At 42.2% G+C, this 14,017-nt stretch overlaps 1 protein-coding gene across 8 annotated transcripts in view; it reads left to right on the top strand.

Annotated features, from left to right (window-relative positions):
• The window catches only part of LOC145413381 (uncharacterized), a 1,646,837-nt gene that overhangs the window by 994,732 nt on the left and 638,088 nt on the right, over nt 1-14,017 (top strand). For 6 of the 8 annotated variants that reach the window (XM_080283067.1, XM_080283065.1, XM_080283063.1 and 3 more), the window contains one exon: nt 11,797-11,871. The exons of the other annotated variants lie outside the window; for them this stretch is intronic. In XM_080283067.1, the coding sequence (XP_080139193.1) occupies nt 11,797-11,871 (75 nt within the window). The remainder of the gene's footprint in view (nt 1-11,796; nt 11,872-14,017) is intronic. 8 annotated transcript variants of the gene reach the window in all.

Below are 14,017 nucleotides of genomic sequence, written 5' to 3'. Positions count from 1 at the left end.
CATCGAGGAAAGCCAAAAGGAAGTCCACACACTTAGCATCCTCGTCAAGAGTGAAGGCAGGCTGTACTCCTGAGGAACTCTCGTCAAAATCGAGATGTTCAGGGACAAAATCGGACCCTTCCGTCCACGCGAAGGCGTCCAGGATTCCCTGTCATGGCGGTGTAGGGTGGGTGAGGGTGGAGGGTGGCTGTGAGGCAGATTTATGAGGTTCAAGGTCACTTGCACTGACCCTGGGTTGCCGTACAGCACTAGCAGCCCTTACTTGACTAGCAACTCTACTTTTACGGGTCAGGGATTTACCTCTTCCTCTACGACCTGCCTTCACTGTTGATGCTGGTGGTGACTCCGACGATGAAGACTCCGGAGAAAATTCAGCAGAAGAAGAGGAAGAAATGAGTGAACTGGGGCTTGGGGAATGGGGAGGTGAATCAACTCGGGACTCATGGCGGACTGGGTCACGCGGGGCCATTGTTCCGGGGCTAACCCGCCACCTTTTCACTCCCTTCCCAAATTCCCCTCCCTTGCTGCACTAACGGCTCCTTTCCCTTGGAGCTAGGGATAACTTGGGACACTGAAGCACTCGTACTAGTAGTTTCTGGCACGATTTCCTCACCTGGCTCATCACACGAATCCCCATCCCCCGAAGGGTCAAAATTACTATCCATCATCACCATTGATAATTCCAATGGTTCACGTTCCACTGCAGATTCACTTAGTCCTTTCCTGCTTCCCCCATGAGTTTTTCTGGGTGTAGAGGTCACAGGGCCCTTTGCAATGGGCGCAGAAGCGGCAGAAATGGCAGGGCGCGAGTGCGACATGCTTTGACCACAGAGGAGGACAAGGAACTAAATGCCGCGGCTTATCTGAGAAGGCAAGGGTTGACAGTGACAATGGGGCTGACAGCTGCTAACTTACATGCTAATAAATTATTGGTAGAAAATCTCGGCAATACGTAAAGAAATAGGTAGTTCCAGGTGAATGTAAATGTCACTTAGGCTTCTCCCCTCCTTTCTGATATATATTTTTATTACAGAAATAGATTACAAGGCATAATTCAAAGGGGAAATTACCGTGGTAATGTAGCGAATGAATGCATGTGAGGTGTTGTCAGGTGATAATTAGCCAATTCCTGGTGTATACCACTATCACTTACCTTATTTTTTTTTTTGGTATATATTATTTTGTATAAGTATAGGGCATAGGGCTTATTTCAATGGATGAAATCTGTGGAAAAATCTGGGGGAGATTTGCTTAGCGCAGCGCGGCCGGGGAGGTGAGAGGACGGGGTAATGGAGGGGAGGTAGGGAGGGGAGTCAGGAACAGGGGAAAATGGCTAAAATGTCAACAATGGATGGGAGTACAGATGAGATTTTGAGTGCTGACTAGTGTTGGACATTGGCAGTACTGATAGATGATACAAGCCACCACTTGAAAGCCCGGGGTAATTCAAAATAACACAGAATCACAAAAGTGAAGCCCCACGGTATGATCCATTGCGCCCCAGCGTCACGAAAGTGACGCCCTGTGGTTAAGGGGTTAATGGTGCTGTAGAGCTTTATAGAACGATATTTAGCACAGGAATAGTGTAATTCTGCGGAACTATCGATTGTTGTTTTTCTTGTATTGTTTTCAAATCCATCAAAGTGGGAAAGTACTGTAGTGCATAATGGGCTGATGGTCAGTTACGGTACCATATTTCTCTACCTTCCTTGTGTGTGTGTGTGTGTGTGTGTGTGTGTGTGTGTGTGTGTGTACTGGGCATCAGAAAAGAAACTGATACAAAAGTATAACGTATCATAATCTCTTCAACTGTTAATTTAAATGAGCAGTCTTTGTGTTCCACCAAATTATTGTGTTTTTCATTAGTTTCGAGCCTATAGTTTGTTTTAAAACTTTAGTCTGTGATGATTAGTTACCAGAAATGTTCTCTTTGTTAATAATGACATCTTCACTATGAACATTTTTATTCCAACAGACTCATCCTACTTATAACAGAACTAGGGCAAGTACGTAATGCCTTCAGTACTATGATCACTGTTATATTTTATTCTTGGTACCTCCCGACCATTTTATTTAGCTTAGGGAACACCACATGTAATAAAGACAAAAGTAACTTCTTTTAACCCTATCAGTAAGATGAAGCTATTTACTTCACTTTTTACCTACGGCAGATAGCTGTATTCAACCTATATGAGACATCGGGTTGAGAGGATGAATAATATACTGTATATATATATATATATATATATATATATATATATATTTGGTTTAGTTATTACCTCCGCCAAGGAGGTTATGTTTTTACCCCTGTCCGTTTGTTTGTGTGTTGGTTGGTTGGTTGTGAGCAAGATTACACAAATACTACTGGACGGATTTCCACGAAACTTGGTAGAAGAATGAGCCTTGGCCCAGAATACACTCCATTAAATTTTGGTGAGGATCCGGATAAAGGTGCGGATCCAGGATTTTTTTTTTCTCACCTTCTTTAACGTTCAAATACTTGGGTACAGTGATAGAAAAGAGAGGAAAATGTGCAAAAGAAGTTGAAAGTACAGTGACACAAGGAAGAAAAGTAGCTGGTGCAATGGAGGCCTTGATAAGCAACAGAGGCTTGAGTGTTGCAGTTGCATGAGGCTTACATGAGGGATTGTTAGTGCCAACTTTAACATATGGGTGTGAGACTAAGGTGTCGCATGAAAATGAAAAGTCAAGAGTAAGAGCAGTGGAGATGGGACTGCTGAGGAATGTATGTGGTGTACAGAGGGTGGATAGGATACGAAATAATGTGATTCGTGAAAGATGTGGAGTGAGGAAGTCGGTGGAAACCAGAATCGGAGAGAGTGTCCTGAGATGGTATGGTCATGTGGAAAGAATGGATAACAATAGAGTGTTGAAAAAGGTATACCTGAGCGAATTTGAAGGAGGGAGGAGGCGAGGTAGGTCAAGGAGAAGATGGAGAGATATGATGGATGAATGTTTGAGGAAGAGATGTTTGGTAGTCGGTGAGGCTAGGGAACTGACAAGATATCGAGCTGGCTGGATGAATGTCGTGGGGAGACATGCATGATCAGGGATCTTGGCATCCCTCATGAGCATGGCAGGGTCCAGATTGACCCAATCGGATACGTTTGTGTGAAGCTGCAGAATGTGGTGAATGTTTTTGGCGTATCCGGTAGAGCCAGGATTCCGGGGGCTTGAATGATGAGTGAATGGAAGTGTGGCCTATTTGGATTGGGCAAGTTTGTGCTGTCTGGACATTGTTACTCCTCATCCTGCCCTTGGGTGGGAAAGGAGGTCTGGATGATTATGATAATGACTTTAACGTTGCGAGATAGGGCGTTGGCGGAGGTATGCGCTCTACTGAGTGCCATTCTAGTTGTTCATGTTATCATTACCTCTGCCAACGAAGAAAACACGAATACGATATCTCCAAAAGTTACCAATGAATTTCAATGAAATTTTGTGGAAGGGTAAGCCATGGGTCAAGAAAGAATTGATTATATTTTGGGGAGGATCCGGCTCTCCATGGATCCGGATCCGGATCCTTTATAATGACAGTGGCATTGGCGGAGGTATGCCCTCTCTAACTGTTTTCCAGTTGTTACTGTAGTTGTTGTTTTTGCCCATCATGCTCGTAAAGTTAACGGAGGGCATACCCCCGACCACTCCAGTGTGACACTCTCAGTCATTTAATAACAAGTGCCTTGTGGCCTCACAGGGCCACTCATCACTTGTCCAAATGAGAGTAGTTTCTGAACCACGCTTCGCTGTGGAGCAAGTGTTTTGCGGCCCCATTGGGCCACAGAGCACTTCCTCCTGTGGAGATACGCAAAACTTCGCCACATTTTCTGCACATGCATCATGCACCACCAGTTAGGACATATATTATGGGCCAAAACACCCTTTCAGAAAATTTCAGTCGATATGAGGTTGAAACTAGTTCCTCTAGGAACCAGTTCCAACCATCCTGCCATGTTTTATCATTATTCTTCCAGTTTTGACTGCACTACACACACACACACACACACACACACACACACACACACACACACACACACACACATACAGAGAGAGAGAGAGAGAGAGAGAGAGAGAATGCACACTCACAACTGGATGTCAATTACTTTGTTGATGCAACGAACAGACGATTTTATTCAGCAGAAAATGGTCGTGGAGACGGTGGTGGTAGTGGTGGTGGTGGTAGCCGTTATGACAGTGGAGGTGTTGGTCATAAAGGTAGCTGTGCAGAAACGGCTCTTATTTGTGCAAGTACTATTTACTCCAGTGCGATGCTTGGTTCAGAGTCGGCTGTAACTTGGACAAGTGCCAAGACGCCCGATAGGACCATGAGGCTCTTGTTGTACAATATGTATCACAAGTTCTTCGCGGCCTGCTCAAATAAGAGCCGTTTCTCAGCGTTTCACTTTGCTAGGAAGCAAAGATTTAAGCTTTGACACAACAACAAGAGCTTTGCAGTCCTATCAAATAGTTCAGCTGTAAAACCAATGAGGACAATTAGAGGTCGAAATACCCCTTCAGAAAATTTCCATCGACATGAAAATGAAAAGGGTCCATCTGTGACCAGTTGCAGCCATCATGCCAAGTTTAATGGAAACCTTTCTTCCGGTTTTGGCTGCGTTACACACACACACACACACACACACACACACACACACACACGATTACAGTATATTAGATGCGCTTGTGTTGCACACCCAACCACATGTATACAACGGGTGAACTATGATATTCGGCGGCTGGCACAGAGAAACGGGTAGGCACACACACACACACACACACACACACACACACACACATATATATATATATATATATATATATATATATATATATATATATATATATATATAAAATGTATTTCACTCTCATCTTAAATGTCAGGACCAACTTGCCAAGCCCCGGGCTCCTACTCTCCTCATGGGGCAACGTAGGATTATATATATATATATATATATATATATATATATATATATATATATATATATATATATATATATATATATATATATATATATATATATATACTGGCAACTGATTGGTTGCTTGGAAAGCGCAGGCGCATAAGAAATATCAACTCCAGGGCTAGTTGTCACCCACTATCGCTGACAATAGTTCTTCTGTTCAGTTGCTGTGTTTCTTAAGATTTGAGTGTATTCGTAATAGTTTACCTAAATGTTTTTGCTTTAACTCAACAGAATGTTGCTCTTTCGTTTATGAATATGTTTTTCGTTTCTTTTCCATTTGTTTATAACTTTGGTACGATATTCACTTGTCTTAGTGTATTCTTAGTTTTCATTTCCTACGCAAAATTTCATGAAAGACTTAAATATTTTTACCAAAGCCCAAATATATTATTTTTGGTCTGATGATGCAATGAGGTATTGCGAAAGGTCACCATTAAAGATGTTCCTACAAACCCTGGTGTTGATATTCCTCATTCGTCCTCGCTTTCCAAGCAGACAGTCAGTCGCCAGTGTAATTACCCACTGCTAAGGACAAACAGTACTTACCCTGTTCAGAGAAGTTGAGCGCCCTGACTTCAAGCATCGGAAACGACAGTGTGACCTCTATTTTCTGAAGAGTTGTGAAGAATAAAAATCTAGTGCCGACTTCTTAAATTTAATGTCTCTAACCATCATTCACGACACTCAAAACCAAACTGAAAATGTCAGTTCTTTTTGCGTACCGAAATTAGGAACAAATAAACAGTTGTAACAGACAGGCAGAAAAGTTAATGATATATGGGATAAACTTAATTCAAAAGTTTTATGGGTTGACTTTAACCATCTGAAGTGGCTGGCTACCAAACGAAATAACACAGTGATATCAAGGGAGGAGTTTGTTCATTATTCTAAGTTAACTAAACTGGGTAATAATATTCGTGCCAACCAGCCTCTAGACAACATAATCTCTAATTTCTCAAGTAGAGTTTTTTCCGCACTTGAAAAGTCTGCTCCATATAATGGACTTAAATTTTCTACACAGCCAAGTAAATCAAAATTTGTGAACCATTTCCTTGAGTTTGAAAATTTACATAAGAAACTTTCATACCATGAATATTACGACCAGCAGAAGTGGGGTACAGACCATTTTAAAAACTCCATCCGCCACTTAGCATTGGAGTCGTTTTATTCACACGGTTCACATCACAAATTTGATTGCCTCAGGAAAGATGAACACAGCCTTAAAAAATCTTAGTCTTGATTCTTCATTAATAACTGTCAGACCGGACAATGGGAATGGTGTAGTTATTTTGGACAGGAATGAATATGTCCACAAAATGCTAAATATTTTGCACGATGCAACTAAATTTACTAGGGCAAATAATGATGTTTAAACTAATACTTAGGTAAGAGGACAAGGCTAACAGATTACTCACAGAGACGGTAAAGGAAGGGATTTTATGTAACGAAGTTTACCAGCACCTACGACCGAGTGGATCACAACCAGGTATAATGTATGGGCTTCCCAAAGTCCGCAAGGTAGGGTGTCTACTAAGACCATAGTTTTATCTGCCATAGGAACCTATAATTATAACATCGCTAAATATTTGGCACCGGTTTTGAGCCCTATTTCCACTAACCAGTACACTTACAGGGACACTTTTTCTTTCGTTAAGGAAATAACAGACTTAAACATCGATCGTTCTGTTATGGCCAGTTATTATAGCAAGCCTCGATTTACCAATATCCCGTTAAATGAGACTACTGATATTTGCATCAATGAACTTTTTAAGGAGCATGACACAGTTTCCGGCTTCTGTAGCGAACTAATGCATAAATTACTGAATTTAGTTGTAAAAGACTGTATATATTTATTCAGTGAGCAAGCCTACAGGCAAGTAGATGGGGTAGCAATGAGAAATCCCTTTGCCCCAACACCAAGTAACATTTCCTTAAGCTTTGATGCGAAGAACTGGAATAACGATTGCCTAGACGATTTTAAACCAATGTTTTATCGGAGGTAAGTAGATGACAGCTTTTTGCCCTTTAAATCTCCAAATCCTATACCACGATTTTTAAACTACCTCGGTTCGAGACATCCAACATAGAATTCACAGCTAAGACAGAAAAAGATAGCAAGCTTCCATTTTTAGGTATATATATATCACCAGAACAGGCACCAATTTCACGACCAATGCCTACCGGAAACCAACATTCACGGGATAATGTACAAAGTTCAAATAATTCATTCCAATAAATCATAACTGTAATTTGGTAACAACTCTGGCTAACCGAGCCTACCATATTTGTTCAGATTATTTTCAGCTTCAGAAGGAATTAGAATACATAAGATGTTCTTTTTTTTCAGCTTCAGAAGGAATTAGAGTATTTAAGATGTTCAGATTATTTTCAGCTTCAGAAGGAATTAGAGTACATAAGAAATATGCTTTATAATAACGGATTCCCTAAATTTTCTCTGACCTTCACGTTGACAAAGCTATTAACAAGTTATGAACCCTTGTGGCTCAAAAAGTTCAAACTGTTCAGAGACACACTATTTACTTTAAGCTCAGTTACAGAGGTAAACATAATTTTCATCTGAGAAACAAGCTACGCAAATTACTCAGCCACACATTCCCACAAACAGACTGTAAAGTCGTTTTGAATACAAGAAATATAGGCACCCTCTTCAAAATCAAAGACAAAGTACCGTTACACGTAGAGTCCTCTGTTGTTTACAGATCTACGTGTGATGGCTGCCAGGCGTCATAATGTCGAAAGACGGAGAGACAACTAAAACCACACATACATGAACAAGTAGGTACATCAGCTAGAACAGACAGACCAATCACCAAACCACCCTTTAGTGCCATCAGACAACACTCACACACACACGATCACCCTGTCAACCGAACCGCCTTCACAGTCCTTGCTAGAAGCCAATACAGCTCTGACCTGCCCATCATGAAGACACTCTATACACACCTCTACAAACCCACTATCGATGACAATAGCTCTTCTGTTCAGCTGCTGTTTCTGAAGATCTGAGTGTAGTTTTAAGTGTTTACTTGAATGTTTTTGCTTTAACCCAACAGAATGTTGCACATTAGTGTATGAATATGTTTTTAATTTTTTTCCACATGTTTATAACTTTGGTATGATATCCGTTTGTCTTACAATATTTTTAGTTATCATTTTCGACCCAAAATTTTATGAAAGACTTAAACATTTTTACCCTGGCTAAAATATATTATCCGATGATGCAGTAAGGTATTGCGAAAGGACCTGCAGAATATATTGGGGATTATATACATCATAGGTGAGCAGTGTGTGAAGAATGGTGAAGGAAAGGTGATGGTGGATTGTGAGGATGTTAAAGACGCCTGGAGAGAGCACTGTAACCGGTTGCTGAATGAGGAGTTTGATTGGAATAGGGAAGGTTTGGAGTCAGCGGATCCAGGGTAAGGCCATTGGCCTTTGATTGATGCTGCTACTGTGAGCAGGGCAATAGGCAGGATGCTGCTGGGGAAGGCGGCGGGTGCGTCTGGGTTGACTGCTGAAATGTTGATGGCCTCAGGAGATCCAGGAGTGGGTTTAGTTACCAGTTTGATAAATATGATTATATATGAGTCCCAGATGATTGCCTGAAGAGTGTGACTGTAACTGTGTATATGGGGATGAGAGATGCCCTGGAAAGAGGAAATTACAGAGACAGTACTTTTGGACCAGATAATGAAAGTAATGGAAAAAGTCCTAAAAGGTACCACAAGATAAAGAATGAATACTGATGAGATGCAGTTTGGGTTTGTGCTAGGCAAAAGGACCACTGATGCCATATTCATTGTCCAACAGCCTCAGGAAAAATCTAAAGGAAAGAAAAGAGTTATACTTGTTTTTGTTGATATGGAGAAAGCCTTTGACAGAGTTCCTAGGGAAGTGGTGATGAGGGCATTGAAAAAGCACGGGATCAATGAGTGACTGATTAGTGTGGTTATGGCTATTTAGGTGGGTACTTGCACCCAGGAAGGAGTGAATAGACATTTGAGTGATGAGTTTTCCGTGAAAGTTGGCGTGCATCAGGGGTCAGTTCTGAGCCCCTTATTGTTTGTCATGGTGCTTGCAGCTCTCACGTGACTTCAGAAACGGACTCCCTTGGGAGATGTTGAATGCTGATGGCTTGCTGTTGATTGCAAAGAATGAAAGCGAGGCAAAGGATAACCTTAAAAAGGAGAGATCCAATGGAGCACAAGGGTTTGAAAGTAAATGTGAGTAAAGCAAAAGTGATGATATCTAGGGCTAGTGGCGGTACTGTCAAAGCAGAGGGAGTGTGGCCAAGTGCAGTTTGCCACAACGGTGTGGAAATTAACTCCATTTTGTGCAGTGTTTGTGATAAGTGAGTGCATAAGAGATGTAGTGATATTACAGGCAGATCGGGAAATAATGCTGATTTTGTGTGTGTGTGTGTGTGTGTGTGTGTGTGTGTGTGTGTGTGTGTGTGTGTGTGTGTGTGTGTGTGTGTGTGTGTGTGTCGAAGAGGACATGTAGAGACTGTCAGGCGTGAGAGAACTGATCTTGCTGGCGAATCTCTTGAATGCGTGGAAGGGCTTTGTTATTTGAGGGATATGTTATGTGCTGGAGCTGTTCAGTCTCCTAACGCTGAGAGGGCTCTCCCTCCGCAATAAGGGGTCTATATATGCGACTTATGTTAGGAATGTAATGCTGTATGGTAGTGAGACCTCGACAGAAAAGGAAGAGGATATTCGTAGGCTCAAACGTACAGAAATGACAAAAATTAGGTGGATGTGTAGTGCAAATGCATCCTTGAATGAGAGGCTTGGGGGAGCTTGGACTGCGATTGAAGAGCTGAGAGGAAGAATGGGATTGTAATGTATTGGTGTTTTGATGGGAGGTGTAGACTGAAATGGTTGGGCATGTTGAGAGGATGATGGCAATTAGGTGCAGAAAGTGAGAAGAGTGAACGTTGAGGGCAAGATTGCGAGAGATAGACCGAAAAAGACATGGGACGAAGTCCAAGGGTGTGACCTCAGAGGTAAGGGGCTGAAATGGGAAGCTGCTAAAGACTGAGAAACTTGGAGAGACACCATTAGGTGACCATGGCCGACGCAAGCAAGCGTGTTGGAGCATTGAGAAACAATACGATACGCTTCTTTACCGCGCCTTGATGACATCGGTGTGCTACAGAATCTTAGGGTCCTGCCACATGAAGGTCGGAACTGGACATAATCTGGTGCAAATTATCCAGACATTAAGGTCAGAGTTAAAGCTGGATTATGAACACTTCATTTCATTTAGCCATGTTCAGGCCACTTTGTTCATCACTGCTGGACATGATGTAAGTTATAATGAGAAGCATTATGATCAGAACATGACCCAGTGAAACGAGATGTTTTTAATCCAGCATTTATCCTAACCTACTCAATCGGACAATTCGCCTCAGAATGAGTCTGGTTCCGGCTCTGGTGTGGCGGCTTCCTTATTCTTACGTATCGGAAGTTTATGAGTATCCGCCTTTGTCGGCAAGTTCTTTAATTCTGAACGATGATGTGATATGGATGGTAGCCCAAGTGATGTGGCCAATTATTTCTCCAACAGTCATCAAAATGAAATATTAGACTTAAAAGTGAAACATGCTGTAGTTATAAACTACTGTAGAGTGAAAAATCAGTATTATCTGCGTGACACATTCATAAAACGCACAACTCGTCTGAAATTCGAACTTCGAACGTATAGAAAACATTAATTTGTGTAACTGACTCATATCTCCAGCATAAGGTACCATACATCTATGACAGCAGGCACACCACCACATCATATAACGCAGGGTTTATATCTATATACTTCATCCTGTGCGTCAGAGTATAAGCTACAGCGAGTCATCATACTTTTTGTTAATAAGTGTACAGTGGTAGCCAAAGAAAACTGTGGGTATTTCACTCAGAGCGGAGTGCATTATGCGCCCCATCACCCCCACCACACAACCTTGGCCACCCCAGACCCACCAAATTCATTTAAGGCGAAAATAGCAATATCGGGCCGGCAGGGGTCGCCATTGAAGGGAATTAGCAGCAGGATATTTCTGGGAACACTTTCATCCAGGAACTGGAGGCCATTGTGGTAAAGTACATCCGATCAGTATATCGTACGCGGACCGTAAATCTAAATTCCTTGCCTCGTTGGTGACTGATTCGCCGTGCGGACTGTCGCTCAGCATATCGCAGATGCTAAAAGGCTGTGCGGCCACTCATTTGTCTGTGTAAGCACAAAAAAATCACCAACTTACTTTTCATATCTGAGACTGGTGGATTATATTATACATGTTTACAAAGAATGTGGTATTAAAACTGAGTTACAACTAAACTAGGCAATACTTTGCACTTCAGAAATGCTTATACAATAGTAAGTCACCGTGCGACTCAATATTATGAAGATGCAAGTTGTGGCTGGGAAGCAGTTTACTGCTTGTGTGAACACCTAGACAGGGCAAGTGTTCAATCTGTGAATTGAAGTACGTCCGAAGTATAGTATAAAAGATACTTGCCTGCTGATAAAGTCTTCGCCAGATGTATTGTAGAGAAGTGGTGGTGGTGTGTGGTGTGTTGTGGGTAACAGGTAGATAGCGTCAGTCTGAGGGCAGGTATCAAACGAGCTGCCACCACCACCACACTTGCCAGTGATCCTTTACCCACGCCACGTGTGTCAGCGTGTGTGGCAACTCTCACACCCAAACATCCGCACACCCACCCACCAGGCACCCGCAAGTAACGCACCCTACTGCCATCATACCCAACCTTCCTCTCTTTTTTTTTTACAGCTTCGCCGTCACTCCTGGCGGCTGTTGCCACACCAGAATGCATGGTTTGGAGCGAACAGTCGTCTGAAGTGAAGGGTGAGTGAGTGACGTACTCTGGACCTTCGCTATTGGCACGTCGCTCACCTCACTGCCTTGCATCTAGCATGACATGTCACCACGCTGCTCACTCGTGGCTCTCGAGGCTTGTCTCACTCCTTCTGGCGACACCGCCCAGCATGCTGGCACACTCGTGACCACTCGCCGGGGCTTCCCTTCCCCTCCGTACCGCTTCCCCTCTCTACTATATTTCCTCACGCAGCAGTTCACTCTCTCACCAGTCTGGCCCCGGCCAGGCCACACCCACACAGCGGAGGCCTCTACCCTGACACTGTTCTAACCTAAACTCTACCACCTACTCTTTCAGTTAGATATTATGCCTTTTTTTTCTATGCTATTTTTTCACGACATCGAGTCACTCAGTTTTCCTTTTTTTATGGATAATGTCTCAACCTTCCATTCTCCTGTCTAGAAATGACTATCTTAATTTTGTCCTCTCTGAAGAACAGAAAAGTTTAGAATTCTTTTAAGAATGTTAATGCACGTTAATAAATATCAAAAGAATAATGAACCTGTGAACTGGAGCGGCAGCAAATTATGAAGTGTGACAACAATGAAAATGACTAGTGTAGATTGGTGGTTCCGCGGTGTGTCTGCCGCCCTGCCCCTCATGGACGACCTTTGGTGGTGCTGGCGGCAACAGGAATTCTGGCCACACACCAACGCTATCATACATTTCTGATCTCTGATTCGTTTTATTGAATGTGAACTTGCCAGTCACACCACTGGCTCAGCTCAGAAGTGCACCGTTGACAGTTGTCAAGTTCATTTCCTTTAAACACCATATTAATAAAGGTGAAAATGGTAATTAGAATTAAGAATAGCCTCAATAATGATATATTAAATGAGCCATTTAGTTTTCATGACAGCAGCCACCCACATAATTAATCCTTATATATAAAATGCCCAGTGATAACTTCTTATAAAATATACACAGGGACACTTCTATCGGCAGAGTAACAGCATATGTCGGTATGCCAGGGAAGCTGTACTTTACCAAATACTTATTACTTAAAGTTATTGTTAGAGTACAGTTTCCAATATACCGTGCAGTTTTCAGTAAAATGGTCAAATTAATTACTGAGGAGGCCTGCATTACTTCACTTTTTACTTAAGGGAAGCAGACGGTTAAAACGAGAGAAGTGTATGGTCCACTTCTAAGTCAAGGCGGGGGTCATTCTGGTATTTAACTGACTTGTGTTAAAACCAGTCCCTCAGTTACTGCTGCACTTCCTCCATACCCTCTCGCTGGTACTTGATCTTTTGCGCTTCTGACGTGGGTGGAACATGTCTAGAGAACAAAGAAAACAGTAACCAAAGCAACTAACTACAAAATATGCTCAGCTACCTTGTGACTTGTGATGGAAATGACAATTATGAACCACTTCACTCTGATGACGCATTATTCATTGCAACCAGGCCACTGCTGGGTGACTGTATTCAATTTTGGAAGGACCATTAGTAGTGAAACTACTGTATACAAAGCAATATCTAATCTCCCCCGTTTTAAAAGTTTCTCCTAAGCAGAATAAGAATAAAATCATTTTGATACAGGATACAGGAATAACATAATGAAAATATCATGACTGTGAAAGGGTTAAAGTGCATTGTGAGAAGAGTCCCTGTACTGTAGCTTTGTGGGTTTAATCCCTTCGCTACAGATCTTCCCTGCGCAGAAAAACATCGAATGGTGACATCAGGAGTAAAATATGTGACATCATATTAATGAAGTGATAAATGCTGCTAAGACTCCCTCACTAACAGAGGTCTCCCCTAAACAGAACAAAATTGCGTGGCGGCACCAGGAATACAGTACAGAAAACAACAGTGAAGAGGTTAACGGCGACTTCTAACGCACACGCTACCAAAGGTTTCCCAAGAATTAACAAAACCATCCGGCGGTATCAGGAATATAATACAAAAGACTTCACAGTACTGAAGAGGACAGCCGAGTTACATTACTATGCAAACTTCCCTGAACTTCCTCCTTAACGTAGAGCGAAAGATGGCTGACTGCAGAAAAGGGAATTTTTGCTGGCGGTATACCAGACTAACGTCCAGATGACTCTGGTACAACAACAGGTTGAAGAAGAAAATGAAGAGCCAGTAGCAAACAAGCCTTTAC

This window comes from Coenobita brevimanus, chromosome 96 (assembly GCF_032717465.1).
Source record: "Coenobita brevimanus isolate Jiangsu-jjx chromosome 96, ASM3271746v2, whole genome shotgun sequence".
Lineage (NCBI taxonomy): Eukaryota > Metazoa > Arthropoda > Malacostraca > Decapoda > Coenobitidae > Coenobita > Coenobita brevimanus.
The sequence above is the reverse complement of the archived record's forward strand: the minus strand, read 5'-3'. Positions and strand labels throughout refer to the sequence as shown.